The following is a 16,590-nucleotide window of genomic DNA, read 5'->3' on the forward strand; positions in this document are numbered from 1 at the left end:
CATTGTAGTAGAACTTTCGGCTATTTAGGTTGTACGGTACATAAATGGTATATTTAGCTTACATTAGTATTTTTTGGTAAATTGTTTGCCCGTTGGGAGGGGGGGGGGTAAGGGGATGATCCCCTGATTTTGTTCTGGGGGGGGGGCTGAAGTCCTTCAAGAAGTATGTGACTGCACCCCTAACTGGTAGATGGTCTTCCAATAAACTTTCCTTTGAAGTATTCTCTCTATGAAATGTCAAATAATCTGCCAAGAGAAACCTGAACCATTTGCTCATCTTTACTTTCTCTATCATCCTGAACAACAAGAAATATGTTAACAAGAATATAACTCTCATAATAAACAAATAAACCAATCAAATTTGGATTTTCTTGTGTCATTTATTTATGCTCGACAACCTACACAAACTACTCGTCCGTATTAAAAATAACTTCAACAATGAAACTTATGAAATATTACATATTATGACCGGTAAAAGTGTTTCTAATGGCTACAATCTGACCTAGTACTCACACACCTCTATATGTAGGAAGGCAATACAGTAGCAAGCTACTGGCCGTCGAATGAACGTTATGTCAGATGCAAGAAGCTTCCAATGGAAACTGCTGACCATTTAATTTAATTTCCTTTCCATATAAATAAATACTCAGTTCACGACCAAAACCAAAGAGGAAAAATAAATTATTATATTAATTTCCAAAACTTTCGTCCAAACAGTTAAGTTGAAAGTATAGGAATCACACACTACTAACAAGACAGTAAGTAACATTAACATAGTTTTGCATATACCATGCCTCTATTTTACCAACTATTCTTGCTATAATTTCCAACTTTTCCTTTAGTAATGAACCTCTTAACACCTCAAGAGTAAGCAAACATGTCAGTTCAATCAGTCTTTATCTACAAAAATCAATGGAATATTTGTATCAATTCAAACTGCATCCACTAATGACGAATGTAGTTCAGGCATGTAATACAAGTACACAAAAAAGTCAAGAAAGGAAAAACAGAACCTTGCAAAGTATCTTAAAGGCTTAAAAGGATGTCTTCAGGCACAAAATAAGAAAGGGAGGGAGGAGGGGCATTCTGTTTGACTATATGAAGTTATTTCAGTTGCTGGCTTTTATATAACATTAGATTAAGGTTTAACATTCAGCTCTACATTGAGGAGCTACTGTCATCCTCAACTTAAAGGAGCATTCCAGAATAAAAACTTTGGTGCCTAAAGTCTTCCTTTGACCGCATTCTTTGACTAGCATCAGTCCCTGACTGACTTCCATTATCAGTACGGTACCTTTAAATAATATGAAACAAATATTACTACTTTCAGCATGTCAAACCAACAAATCTCACTTTCAGATGATTTACTCCTACTCTTTCAAAGCTACATGACAAAATATGGCTTTATAATCACATTGCAAACTGGAAACCTACTGATTTTCGAATAAATCGTTAGAGAAAAATTAAAACACTCATTCATGGCACATACCCTTGGGTGATTGTCTTATTGTTATTCACTGGAAAAATGGTAAAGTAAGGTAAAATGGTGATGTACATATAACATCAAAGTCAAAAGTTGTATTTCTTTTTCAGTATTAAGTTAAGATTTTTTTTTTTTTTGTGGTAATATTCTTCTTTCCCTTCATTATTTTTTACATTCTTGTCATGAAAGGAAGCCTACTATTTTTCAGTGATTTACAGATATATGCACAGTAATGAAGACAAGAGAAGTTGTGTGTTTTTTTCCCCTATTAGTTAGAAGCATTGGCAGCTATATGCAAGCAGTAACCAATATGATAACAAAAAAAGGTCTCCTTCATAATGGACACCAATGCCTAGTGTAACAAAAAAAATTAAAAAATTATGCATAACAAACGAGCAGTAAGCATCCTGAACAAAATAACAAATTTAAATGTGCAATGCATTCAAAATGCAGCCGATCATGATGTAATATCACATGACACATGTCTCATATCTTTTCAATTATTCAAACAAAATTGCTGTTCTCTATCCACCGTTTCCTTTTCTGACTCCAACACGTAAAAGAAACGGATTAAAACATTTTAATAGAAAAATAATTCTGTGTGACCAGTGACTGCTTCTTTTTTTTTTATCTAAGCTGATAGAGAGACCATTAACCTCAGGGTACTGTCTTAATTAAAATGAGCCATCTAATTACTACATACGAGGGTTCCCTTAATGGGATAACACTGTCCATTTGTGCAAAAAGACGCATTTACGAAGTGTCATTTTGGTGCCCCACAGAAACATAGTCTATATACATAAAAAAAACAAAAACATGTGTTTGACAGTGCTCTGAGATTGCTGACGACATCAAGTGACTACAAATTACCTCCTTTTTAGTTTGTAATTCTTGTCATTTCATCCTTTGACCACATTTGAGATATTAGGGGAGTAACCAAAACAACATTTGAAGTGAATTCCAAGTACACTGGTGGAGTTTCATCTGCCATGCAAAACAACTAAACCATGTCCATATCCTTTGTAAATATCAATAGTAAACATCCACACTCTATACACAATATAGTTTATTTTGAAACTCTTTTAACAAAAAATGGGAATATGAAAAATGTAAAGGTTGAAAGCTACTCAAATTAAAATTCTAACCATTCATCAAATACAGCACAAATAACACCTTGAGACATGTACATAAGCATTGACGAGAATACTCCTTCAAGCACACTGCCCTCAACTTCTATAACAAAATTAAAGGTTCTATTCCTCCTACCCCCCCCCCCACACACATTAGTAAATGCTTGTTTGTGTGTTTTATACCTTCATTTGACTCTGAAGTTGGTTGTAGTATTGTGTATAATACTGCTGATAGTAACCCTGGTATTGTGCAAATGAAGCTGGGTCCAACTGGCCTTGTAGTTGGGCCATGGCAACCTTGGTGGCTTGAGCTGGGTCAAAGTTGGCCATGTTCACCTGTGCAGGGGCTCCTGCCAGACCGCCGACGGGTGCGGGGGCATTCTGCCCTGCCACTGGTGCCGCAGGCTGTTTCGGAGGGGCACGTTGGAATGTAGCTGGTGGTGGTCCTCTCATGCCACCGGGTGCACTTTGTGGTGGCTGCTGTTGTTGTTGTTGACCCTGCGGCGGTCTCTGGGTGGCATGGAATCCCCCATTCTGCATGCCGTTGGTTTGGCTCACTGGTGGCCGTGGACTGTTATTCTCCATCTGTCCGTTCTGTCCAGAGGATGACTGGAATCTACTTGGTCCTCTAGCTCCGTTGCTGGCAACATTTTGTGAACTGTGGCCCCCTTGGTTACCCTCCCTCGATCCAAAGCGATCCCTAGATCCAAAATCACTTCTACTGTCGCTCCTCCTGTCGTCGTATCCGCCCCTACCTCGAGGACTGTCTCTGTTTCGGGAGCTATCGAATCTGTCGTCCCGCTGACGGTACCTGCTTCGTCCTGCCATAGAAATAAGGATACACATAATCATGACGAATACAAGAATTTAGGGGAGACTCTTGCCAGAAAAAAACATGTTTACTTATCATGAATATTCATATATCTGAGAAATCAAGATGGCCAATACGAAACCTTGAGAGCTTCACTCAGCCTTACAGTGCAGTCGACAAACTGTAAATAAGAAGAGCTCTAAAACAACATTCAATCACACATTAACATTTTTAAAACTCCCTCAAACCACTGATCACCCGCCTATTACACAAGTAATGGCCGTCAAACTACATACCGACTTAACTACCAAAACACCCAATACCAGTGATCCACTATACCAGCAACAACCATCCACACAACATTCACTTCCATGAATAACTTGCCCATCTCCCAAAGGTCCACTCACCCCTTCCATATCCGCCACCGTAGCCAGACATAGCTTCAAGTTGAGGGTTGACGTTCTGTTTGGACTCCCTGAGCACTTTCAGCAAGTCCGGTACCTGCTTGGCATTGGCAGCAGTAAAGAAGGTGTAGGCCGTTCCGTGCTTGTTACTCCTGGCCGTCCGTCCGATACGGTGCACGTAGTCCTCAGACGAGTGCGGGTAGTCGTAGTTGATGACAAACATGATGTCGTTCACGTCTGGATTTTTACGTGAAAGTTCAGAAGAACATCACAGGGAGGGAATTTGGGGGAAAAAAAAACATATACAACATTAGGGTTCCCCAACTTTAAAATCTTTTTTCTATTCTTCTTGTTCAACACAAGAAACCTATGCTGGCTGGAAAAATTGTCCCAGTCTTTAAATATCACAGATCACAAAACTAATAACCCACTTATGTCAAGTAGTTCACACTTCAAATTTGTAGAACATTTTTTTTCTCCTTTTTGCAATTTTTGGCCCAGAAATGATCAATTAAGGCAATTTTCTTGCATTCCTTAAGAAAACACCTGAAACCTCTTCTTTTGTTTTTGAAAGAGTAACTAGTGTCCCATGCAATGTTACTATTTTATCATCCCCAAAGACATCAGAAAACAAGAGGAATTCATTTTAGCATAGCACTAAATTGTAGGAATAGTTACAGCTCGGTCACTCTGATCCTGAGCTATCGAATTCAAAATTTTCACATTCCGGGCGAGAAACTTGGGTTTCTCGACCTACTCACTGGTTGTTCTTACGGGGGGGCGGGCGGATGGCAATGGTTCCTGACATGACAGGTGACATCTTTGAGGCTCAACCGACAGGAGGATCCAGGATGAATATCCTCGACGCAAAGTGAAACAGTCAAAATGATTTGCTTTCCCGTTGCTTGCCTTACATTTCATGTGTTTTTTTTAAGATGCATACAAGTGAGAATATGGACACACACATGGAAGAAATCTTCCCTTAAAAAAAATGATTGTGAGTAAATCTCATTCTGAGTTACTTACATGCCCAGAAAAACACTACTCAAAAAATCCCACCCGAAAAAAATGGATGACCCACAGGCTACAATGTTCTGTATCGACCTATTTAAACTCTCTGCACTTTAAGAGCAAAAAGTTATTATGACTAAAGGAATGGATTTTGAGGTACAAAAAATTAACAACCAGGTCTATTGGTGGATGAAAGGAACTGTGTGTGTTGGATTTAGACGGGTTCGTTCTGAATCCGGCAATACTATCCCATTATACCGTGCTGTTTCCTTTCGAATAAATGTAGTAAATGTTAACAAGTATCCACCAAGACTCTCTAGGCTAAGGAAATGGGAATTGGGTAGAACTACTCAAATTGGTAATGAGAGTTAATTTGGTGAAAACTACAAGAAAGGTGTCTTAGTTTGAGTAATTGTAGTAGTAGTAGTAAGTTTTCATTTTGCAAATATTTACAACCCTTCTAAAACAAGAAAAAAAATGAAGCTGCTTTAACCAAATTTCATACTACTTGATTTGTGAAAAAATAGTGCAGTTTACCCATTTTTTTTATTTCGAGGGGGGGGGGGGCCTTAAACTATTGACTTCAATTAGACTGCCATTCCACATAAAAAAAGTATGATACCAAAAAAGGAATAAGAATAAGGGAATGTATATCCATGTGACAGAGATCCAATGTGTCCATTATATGTACCCTGAATCAATGTACTGTAAATGCTCGGAGCAAGCAAAAGCAACCAGAAACACCAAGACTGAATCAGACTTGCGGATCGAGGCAATCACTTGCCTTATGTCCCCTCCTCAGGTGAACGACACGTCATGCCAAGAAACCCCGCCACTTGTAAAACTAGGTTTCCTACAGGAGAGAAACTAAGAAAAAGAGAGACAGGTTTTGTAACAAGATGTAATTGCATCAACACTCAAAAAAAAAAAAAAAAAATCACCAATTTGCTTAAGTATCATTGACGACTACTAGCAAAGGTGATTAAAAAAAAAAAATCATCTTGTCACAGCTTGTGCCTTCTCTCGTTTGTAGCCTCCAATTTATCATGACTTGACAGAAACAGTGAAGATAAAATGACATTCTACACATAGAAAGGTATTATATATAGGACAAAACATGCACAAATTAATATTGTAAGACAAATGACTGATTTCGGTCGGGCACCACAGGCAAATTTCTTTTCAGCATGGCTCTGCATATGCATTCAGTGGGGTAGGTTGCAGATAAGGCAGAGACCATTATTAAATAGCTTTTGGAAATTCCAGTTTGTCTCTTTCATTTAGCAAAAATCAGGTGACTATCATTACCCGATTCCTGCCACTTCATAATCATCCGTAGGGGTTCCCAAAAACAACAAATTTAATTAACAAAATCAACGAATTTAATTCAAATTTTATTTTACAAAGCCAGCGCACATAAGCGGTTACAAATCATGAGGATACATTTTGCCTGCCTTCACAAGTACGAGTCACGAACAAAGGATTAGACTCAGTAGCGGGAGAGAAATATAATGAGGGTCGACAACGGAGGTTGGGTCACATGCTTCCTTGTAGTAAATACACAGAAGCGTGCATTACGAAAGCGCACTTGGAGGTTTGACGCACTAAAAAAAAACTGATATTCGTTACTTGCTGTTTTGATGCAGAGAGATACTACAGAATCAATACTCTGGTTATCCGTATCATAGCACTGCCATTAAACGTTTAAGGTGTTCGTCTATCAACCACAGAAAACACCTCCACGTCTGACCACGAGGTACCACTTTTGGCAGATACTTCAGTGCCATCTTTTTATAAATCTAGTAACTAGGCTACTAGCAATACTGGCGTCTTCATTTGAATTCAAAGTCCTTTCTATATCATTAGAACATCTTCTGACCTATTCGCCAATGACGATGGCTTAAATCGAGGACTTTCAAAGAACGTTATTCTCTAAAGGACCATGAAGAGTGTCGCAACAAAAAATCACAAGAAATGGAAGACTTGGATAGAATTACGGAAAGCAAAGTGTGTGCTAAGGATTTCAATTTCTTGAGAAGTATAAAAAGCTTGACAAAGCAAATATTGAAGATAATGTTTGACTTATTAAATGAATCTTGAATCTGAACAACAAACCTAAGCCTCTAGATGCCACATCAGTAGCTACCAAGATAGGAGCATTTCCAGTTCTGAATTCTGAAAGAAAATGGGAAAAAATTTATTCGTCGTGTGTGAAAGGGCAAACAAAATCAAACTTACTATTTACAGGTGACTTTCAACAGAAACTGATGTGTCTTGATATGTTATTGTCATAAACACAAAACACATTTGAGAATTAATGTTTCAAGAGGTATTCTGGCTTTAAGCTTGTTGCATTGATGACCCTTAACAGTTTTAAGGGGTCATTTTGTCAAAAATAAAGTGTTAAAGAAAATACTACTTGGACTGATAGCAGTGGTTTTTTCTTCACATATCTATAACATATCACAATTAAATTTGTCATCCTTAAAGAGATATGCACAATTCACAGAAATAAATTCCTCAAATTTTGCAGAAATGCATACTGGTAATTAGACACTAATAACGCAAATCTCAAATATCAGATTTCCGTGAGGAGAAACAAACTTTTAAGACGTGTATGTTGTGGATACACAAAATAATAACTGTCATCTAAGATGCATGTATTTACTGGGCTTTAACAGACATATAGCTATGACTGCAATTTGCCCTTAAATTTGGCCATCACTTCTCTCCTCCTCCAGAATAAAATGACTTATGTCACCTATACAGTTCTCTTAACACATTCTGAACTTGTTGCCTTACCATTTAACACCCAGTCTCTTTCTTGTTGGGCCTTATCGCCATGGATACACATTGCTGGCCAACTGTGAAAGAATTAAAGAGTTGAAAGACCTCAAAATGACAGAAGAGCAGTACAAAGGATACAATTATTCCTTATGCTTGTATATATTAAATCCATGGCTGGAGTGTCATTCATTGGTTGATATGGGTAAGTGAATACAGCAATAACTGATGGGAGGAGTCAAAGCATCTCCACTAATTTCACTTGTATTGTATGTTGCTGAAGAAATGAGGCTAACTGACCTACAAATGCAGAGATGGGAAATAGGTTTGTATCCAAAGCTTAATCTAGTCAATATCAGGGCAAATTTTTCAAAGATAGTCTGGTCATCCGAAAGGTCTGTTCGGACGACCAATGTCAGCTGTGAAGGTTGTCCAGTGGGCGACAAATTCAGATTGCATTGTAACCAAATGCCATAAAATAATATTTGTGTCACCCCTGAAACCGATTCTATTCACTAACCTACACAACCCTCCTACAGTGTACATTTGTTCATTGATATTTTGCTGCACTTTTACTCAACAACTATTATTGAAAGGCCTGGTTTTCCAAGGGACAAACCTAAAAGAAACCCTTAAAAGTTTGCCCTGAATATTATAGGGCAGAGGGCTACAGAATGACGATTAAAGGAATAACTCGTTTGGTCAAGTCTAAAGGGCAGGTGGAGGAAAATAAGTATAAGCAGTTAACAGCTTACCCATCCCGGCGTAATCTTCTGACGAGGTCATCCGATTTCTTCTTGGTCTCTGTGAAAATCAATGTCTTGTTTTCCTTTTCTCCCATTATCTCTTCTAAGAGCTTCATCAATCTATCATGCAAGAAAAGTTTGAATGTTCTATTTAAGGGACAGAAAATTTACTATTCTTTTCTACATCATTATCAAAACTGATTCTAACTTGCATATCGTTTAGATAAAATTCCTAAAACTGAAACATTCCGACAGCCAGTTCAGTCATTTCTCATTGCTTCTAACTTTTAACTGAGTCTTGACAGTGCTGCTGCTATGTTATACTTTACATAGGACCGAAAGCTACAGCAGACTCATAATACAAAATTACACCTGTTTATTTTACTTTCACTAATCTTCGCAATAAAAATAAAAGATGTCCATAGTTTTCTATATTCTTTAACCTTATCTAACCTTCTGCACAAGACAATATAAAGATGCAATTTTTTCTATGATATTAATTATTCTAACGATAGTATTTTGATGCGACCCCTGCCCAGATACAAACAATGATTTTTTGCTTACTTTTTGTCTTTTTCCTCTTCCCTGCAAACATCAATAATTTGAAGAATGTTATGGTTAGCTGAAAGGTCTTGGTTTCCAATGTTAATCTGGATAGGATTTCTGAGGTAGTCGCTGGCCAGGGAACGAACCTCTTTGGGCCACGTTGCACTCCACATGAGCACCTGCCTGTCAGGCTGTTTAAAAGCAAAAAAAAAAAAAAAAAAAATGTGGTTAGTGAGTCATGTTTCCCATATAGGCATTGGACTACACAGAAAGATGTCACTTATACAACATCTTACTACTGTACAAAGTCCTCTCATTTTGAAATGAACTTTGGCAAAAAGTAAACAAATAATCAGAATAAATTAGAAACATCAATTATCATCAAACAAATCAGCAATATGTAAATTAATATAAGTAATTAGGTAAAACTAATATCAGCATATAGAAACAAGTATCAGCAATCAACTTCATATCACCACTTAATCCACTAATATGAGCACTTAGTGATCAATTATCACTTATTAAACTACTAAATTTTCTGGGTAAAATATGTCAAAGACTGCACATTTTGCCCAGAAAATTACTTCAAGCTAAGACAGATTTTCCTAATTGCCAAGCGATGTCGCAGGAAGTTAAGAGAGAGCTTGTATGTTAGTACCAAACATACACAAAGCTTCCTTAAATACAGTGAATGTGCAACCTACCCTGATTTGATCCATTATTTTACGTATTTGAGGTTCAAAGCCCATGTCTAACATACGATCAGCCTCGTCTAGCACACAGTAGGTGCACCGTCGTAGATTGGTCTTCTTTGATTCTAGGAAATCGATGAGACGACCCGGTGTAGCTATACAGATCTCCACTCCTGATATGACAGAGAAGAAGGTCATCAAAAATTACAACATCAGAGTTTATAATTAATCAAAATGCAATAATGTCATCAATTAGTAAAAGAGTTTGAAGTAGAATGAAAGTAACCAATAAGCAACATCAACAAAACAGCTGCAGTGCACTGCTGCTTCCCCCCCCCCCCCCAACCCACCCTTATTTGTCGCTCAAAAATAAACTTTTTTTTCTTTTGTGGGGGGGGGGGTTCTGAATAGAATTTCTGTGAGCATTAAACTTCTACATTTCAACAAGAATGGCTCTTGAGGTCACTTATCACATATCTATTGAATGAACTGCTTCAAAAAACATACATCTACAATAAGAGACCATGTTCATCCCATGACCTGATGCAAGACCTAATACTTTGGAGAGCCAAAATAAAATGGTGTCAGAACTCCTACTTTAGCCCCAAACTATAATTTTCTCAATGAAGCTTGTCTCACCTCTCCCTAAGTCCCTCAGTTGTGGACCCCTCGGAGCACCGCCATAAACGCATGTGCTCTTTATTCTGGATGAGGAACCAAACTGAGCTGCCACTTGTTGCACCTGCTGGGCAAGTTCACGGGTTGGTGCGAGAACCAAACACTGTACAGAGTATGAGAGAATGTTAATAGCAAACTTAATTCATTTAACAAGATTGATTAAAAACGAATTGCAGACTACAAATAATGTATCTCATTTCTGTATCATCGAAAATGGAACTTAAGCAGACTTTTTGCATCTGAGGAATGGATAGGCTGCCATCAACATCACCTATGATTTGAAGTAGTCCAGACAATTGACAAATTTAATAGGCAAGATTCTTCACAGAAAAATATATGACCAAAATTTTGATGAGCTTTCACATATCAACTAATATCCATATAGCGTAAATTCCATCTTCTAACTTAAAACTGAATACTGTTATGACAAAAGCACAAAGACATCACTTCAGGAGGTCTTGCATACATCGGGACAAAAGTCGAAATCATAGTACGTTTTCAAACTTTGCAGTTGCCATAGAAATGACTACTCTAGAAACAACAACACTAGTTCCCACAGAAACAACAAATAAGGGACTATATAGTGATGCAAAGACCTTAAAAAAGTACTTCTCAGTACTTCCTTGACAGCTTTTAAACATCTATTTTTCATGGGTAGCTATGTTTGCTTCACTTTCTACAACCTCCTTTATGCAAAAATATTGTGTTCACTTACGACAGGACCATCACCAGATTCCAGGAATGGCTGGTGGTTGATATGTACAATTGCTGGCAGTATATACTGGAAGAAAAAAAAGAATAATATGAACTATATGAACAGACGAAAAATGCATTCATGAGTATATATATTATATTATATGTTATATGTTTTGCTTTTCATTTTGCTGAGAGAGCAAGTATCACTAGAGATAAGAATCTTTGACAGACAGCCATGGACCATCTAACTTTTGGCTAACTGTGCTGTACAATAATTTTCAGTTCGGTGGCAGTCTCAATAAACTTCTAACATAGGCGAGAAATTCTGCAAACAGAAAGATACTTTCACTCACATACACACATTGTCCTTGATAAATCTCCCAACCGAATAAAAGAGACAAAACTGGATGCTATATGACAAACACCTCAAACGCTAAGGTTTTCCATGTGACAAAGAAGAAGACAGATTTAAACACGATAGAACCAGGTTTTTTCACACTAAAAATTCATCTACAATTTACCAACATATCCTAACACAATTCACATCTGTTTGTTCTGAATCGACGACATATGACGTTGGCCTGATGTTATAGACCAATCGCTAACATCAGCAGTACTCACCGATAGGGTTTTACCAGAGCCTGTTCTTGCTATTCCTATCATGTCATTTCCACTCAGCGCTATAGGCCAGCCCTGGGCTTGGATGGGTGTCGGCTCTGTGAATCCTGCCTTCCTGATTTCCCCCATGACATCCTCTGGTAAAAGAAAAAAATAAAGAGGGCATTGAAAGGGCTGAAGTAGCCAGAAGGACAAAAAACTTGGCCGGTATTTCAATTAGCCAGATAAGGCTCCGTTGGACATTGTAGAGAAGCGATACAAAGAAGAAGACCAACTCACCTGGCAAATTTGTCTCTTCTTGAGATATCGTGTTTACAAGCTGGGCGTCACAAACCCACTCACACATACGGTTATCATGAATGCATTGGTTACGATTATCATCGAAACCAAAAACAAAAGAAGCCTAAATCTTCCATATCATGAAAAATATCCTGCATGAGTGTTGCTATGCTACATGAAAAAACATTTTTTAGTAAAACTCTATCCTCCCCCCTGGCTTCAAGCCTAAAAGCTGGAAAAATAAAATTTCTGATCTTGATAAAAATGTAGTGACGTCGGAGGAACGAGATGAGGAAGGTAACCCTCACCTCTGAAGTAAATCACTGATTGATTAATATCCCCCTTACCGACTCAACAAGTTACTCCATTAGAATAAGATCCAATGAAGGCTTGTTAAAAAGGGGTTTTTGCTATTTCATAGAATGGTAGAATGTGGAAGAGAAGAGATGCCATGCATGGTAACTTGTTAACTTGTGATATCTTAATGCTGGCCAACCCTACCAACTGATACACTACTGTTGGCCGGTATTTTAATTAGCCACATAAGGCTCGGTTGGACATTCTAGAGAAGCGATACAAAGAAGAAGAAGACCAACTCACCTGGCAAATTTGCTTCTTCAAATTTGAAGACAGGTTTAAAATTTGCACCTCGCTGGGTAATTTCTTTGGCACTGCAATATTCTGCTATTTCAGCCTGGAAAGCGGGGAGGAAAAATGAAATATGAATATAAAAGAGGCATCACAACACTACACAGACCCAAGTAAAATATAAGCCTTGTAACTAAGTTGCACTAGCTGAACAGGACAGAGATGATGAAAACAGCAGATGATTCAAACAGAATTTACGGACATAACTGGTGAGATGAACTATGCCAATGCAGGTTGTTCTAAGCGATGTACTACGGTCTGTATAGACAAATAATCATCCTTTTATTAAGAAATCTCTTAACCATGGCCAACCTTCAACCAAATTATAATAGACGTTATTGACCATCTTTTGACAAAGTAGAGGATCACTCTAAGATCAACATTTCATGCCTACATTGCAAAGTTAGGCTAGGAGCTGGATGTGGTTAGGCTTACCTATGGTGTATAAATTTATATTTCGGTTACCTGAGAACATGTCAAACACCCTCCTACAGTATACTATTGAACATAAATTATATCCACACAAACTTACTGGCGATCTATTTACTACATTTGGGTGTTCTTTGTAAAAGTTCTTGTCGAATGGTGTTAATTTATCCAGATCCCATCTTGGTTTCCTGAGAGTTGATCCTTTGTCCAAGTTGTCAAATTTGTCACGTTTGTTAAACGGTCCACTAGCACCTCTGCTTCCAAATCGTGGAGCCGAGCCCCCACGTCCTCCACCATAGCTACTAAAAGAAGGAAGGAATACAAGAGTTAACCAGAATGGAAAAATGCATTGTGGATTCGACTACGATTATCATCGAAACCAAAAAACAAAAGCCTAAATCTTCAATATCATAAAAATATCCTGCATGAGTGTTGCTATGCTATATGAAAAAACATTTTTTACTAAAACTCTACCCTACCAAAGCCCCCCCCCCCTTTGGCCTCAAGCCTAAAAGCTGGAAAAATAAAATTTCTGCTCTTGAAAAAAAATGTAGTGACGTCGGAGGAACGAGATGAGGTAGGTAACCCTCACCTCTGAAGTAAATCACTGATTGATTAATATCCCCCTTACCGACTCAACAAGTTACTCCATTAGAATAAGATCCAATGAAGGCTTGTTAAAAAGGGGTTTTTGCTATTTCATGGAATGGTAGAGTGAGAAAGAGAAGAGATGCCATGCATGGTAACTCGTTACCTTGTCATCTCTTAATGCTGGCCAACCCTACCAACTGATACACTACTGTTGGCTTAAATCACCTAGATAGGTCCACAATGGCATTATCACATGTTTGAAACCAGAATGCAAAAATGCATTGTGGTTTCGATGATGTAACATGAGCATATTTCTTCATGAATCTGATGTAACGTATAGTGAGGGTGTACATGTTTACAAGGGTTTCACGATTTGACCTCTGATGACCCCAAATGACCTTTGAACTCCACAATAAACAATAGGCCTTTAAACTCAATGTGGTACTTCTACAAATCAAATATGAAATTGGTCAGACCTTCCCTTCTTGAGATATCGTGTTTACAAGCTGGGCGTCACAAACGCACTCATACAAACACGTACACACGAGAGCTGTTACCCGTCCGGTATTCAGGTACCCGGGAAAATTGTTTACCCTTGTGTATCGTGATTTTCAAGAAATTACATATTGGATGCTATAATAAATGAATTATATTCTCCACTGACAGTGATTTCATCTTCAAATAAGTAGGTGTAAGATAAGGTATAAAACCTTCCTCAATAATTCCTATTTGCTTTTGTTTCTTGTTATTAAGCTCATATAGTTAACATCACTACTAACCTGGCACTGCCGCCGCTGCTTATGTTTCTCTCCACCTCTATTGCCATTAGATCAGACCATATAAATATCCCATTGAGCTCTTAAACAGTTTTTACTACTACTATCTACTGTATTATGCAGGCCCAGGGTTCGCATTAGCCGCAAGATTGTGAGATTCGCGCAATTTGAAATAAACGCTTAGTAAAAAGTCACTTGCGATTATTATTTTTTAGTTATCCTGTCTATAATCCATTAGTAACATCTCGTAAAATTCCTTGTCAGTTTTTCCTTAATAATAATTATGAGAATTCTTTCAATTTCTCCCACATGGTAGCCTAACACCACACTAAGTCAATGGGGTAAATCTAGCCTATACCGCTGAATTTGTGACGCAGTTATTAGATATCCATGGAATACTTTCATTATTGCTGTTATCTTCGACCACAAGGTTGCCTAACTGCACACTAAGTCAATGGGGAAATCTAGCCTATACCGCTGAATTTGTGACGCAGCTATAAGATATCCATGGAATACTTTCATTATTGCTGTTATCTTCGACCACATTGTTGCCTAACAGCACACTAATTCAATGGGGAAGTCTAGCCTATACTGCTGAATTTGTGACGCAGTTATAAGATATCTATGGAATACTTTCATTATTGCTGTTATCTTCGACCACATGGTAGAGTGAGATCTTTTGTATTCACAGCCATACACAAAGTCTGTAACTCTGTACACATTCCTGTGTATTGTTTCAAGGCCAAGTCTGGAGTGAGATTGGATCAATTCTGACCAATGTGCCGCACTGACGTTGATAACCCACTGATGTCACGTCTCAACGTAAGTCAGTGTTAGATTCAAATTTTCTGGCAGGACGGGTCAACATTTCAAGCACTCTATCATGGAATCTAAAATTCATCACAAGGCAAGACTTATTGCGATACCAAGACAAAAATGAAATATGACCGAAAGGACTAGATCCCATTTTCCACCGAACAATTCCTTTAAAGAGCAATTAGCCTATGTAAGGCCTAATTGTCTTGCAGCTATTTTAAAACTGCCTAGGAAAAGTGGTGTCTAAGCTACCACAAACTATATTACGTCATCAACTAATGCTGCTTGACCAGATTACCCAAGATAATAACTGTCAAACCAACTTTACCGATCGGCCAAATAAATGACTAGGCCAAGCAGGCTAGGTCTAGTTTGGCAAATCTGTCAGTAAACAATGCCAAGGCATATTAATAACTAATATAGTCAGTATTGCGAAGTTCGGCATGCTGCGAAGTTCGGACACCCTAAGAAATACACCATTTCACCATGAAAACCTACAGGAAGAGCCAAATTTCACCAAAAAGTACGAAGCTACAGTTATTTTCTCTCCAAAATGATCCGTGTGCAAGAAATTACTTTCATATTTGTCAATAAAATGACGAAGATCTATGAAGTCTGTTATAATTACTGAAAGAGCAACTGCGCCGCCACACCAGCGCCACACTGTGGGTTACGTGTCCGAACTTCGCAATACTCTAGCAAAGAAATACCAGTTCCACAATCACGAAGAATCTTCTTGGAAAACAACGTGAAAACAGTTTGCAGGAAAGAAAGTTTGGCCGTGTATCGTGCTATAACACAATTCTCCCACCATATGAAGTATATTTTCTGGTGATTTAGACCAGATTTAGTTTTGGGGTGTTTTAAGTCTTAAGTGTCCGAACTTCGGAAGTCACCATGCTACTAGTACTTTTATATATGTTAAATACTTTGCGGTATTCGTTGGGAGCGCCTGTGCCCACGTTAGGACTAGACTCCCAACAAAGGACTAAGTTTGGGCAACGTTGCTTAAAGCTTTGCCAAGGCAAGGCCCTAAATCTAGCATGTAACTAGTGTCAGTTAACCTAGGCCTAGCCTAATTATGACTGAAGTTACACAACGTAATCCAATTTGATACATATGAAGTTAATAAGAAAGGAAACAATTTCTGAAGACTTTCAAACTCTTCACCTTCCTCCTCTCCTTCCATTATCCATGGAACCCCTCCTATCGAATCGTGACATGTTTTAAAAGAAAAACTGTTTTTATGAATGCTCAAATTTCGAATAAGTTTGCGATGCACATGCGAGTAGCCGTCACACGATGATGTCGTTGTTATACAAAGGCAATGCTGATACGACGTGTGCGTACGGTAGGCTAGAATGTATACCGGTATTTCTATACAGTCATGAACATCCGATTTACATGTGTGTGTGAGCTCCACATTGTTCGGAAAGCCTATCTAATGACGTC

The 16,590-nt window shown here is 38.1% G+C and overlaps 1 protein-coding gene across 2 annotated transcripts; it reads right to left on the minus strand.

Annotated features, from left to right (window-relative positions):
- Positions 1-360: 360 nt before the first annotated feature.
- Positions 361-16,565, minus strand: LOC139960384 (uncharacterized). 2 transcript variants are annotated; one of them, XM_071958717.1, is made up of 13 exons: positions 16,309-16,565; positions 13,059-13,254; positions 12,479-12,572; positions 11,603-11,736; positions 11,001-11,066; positions 10,247-10,388; positions 9,620-9,780; positions 8,934-9,106; positions 8,379-8,489; positions 7,642-7,703; positions 6,955-7,014; positions 3,832-4,065; positions 361-3,434 (listed from the first exon to the last, which is right to left on the minus strand). In XM_071958717.1, exons 1-13 carry the CDS (start codon positions 16,359-16,361, stop codon positions 2,791-2,793), a joined length of 2,130 nt encoding a protein of 709 aa, XP_071814818.1. In that variant the 5' UTR covers positions 16,362-16,565; the 3' UTR covers positions 361-2,790. The 2 variants fall into 2 exon arrangements, with proteins under 2 accessions (XP_071814818.1, XP_071814817.1); XM_071958716.1 differs by having other exon boundaries at positions 13,059-13,257.
- Between the last annotated feature and the right edge of the window lie 25 nt (positions 16,566-16,590).

Source organism: Apostichopus japonicus, chromosome 19, assembly GCF_037975245.1.
Source record: "Apostichopus japonicus isolate 1M-3 chromosome 19, ASM3797524v1, whole genome shotgun sequence".
Taxonomy (NCBI): Eukaryota; Metazoa; Echinodermata; class Holothuroidea; order Aspidochirotida; family Stichopodidae; genus Apostichopus; species Apostichopus japonicus.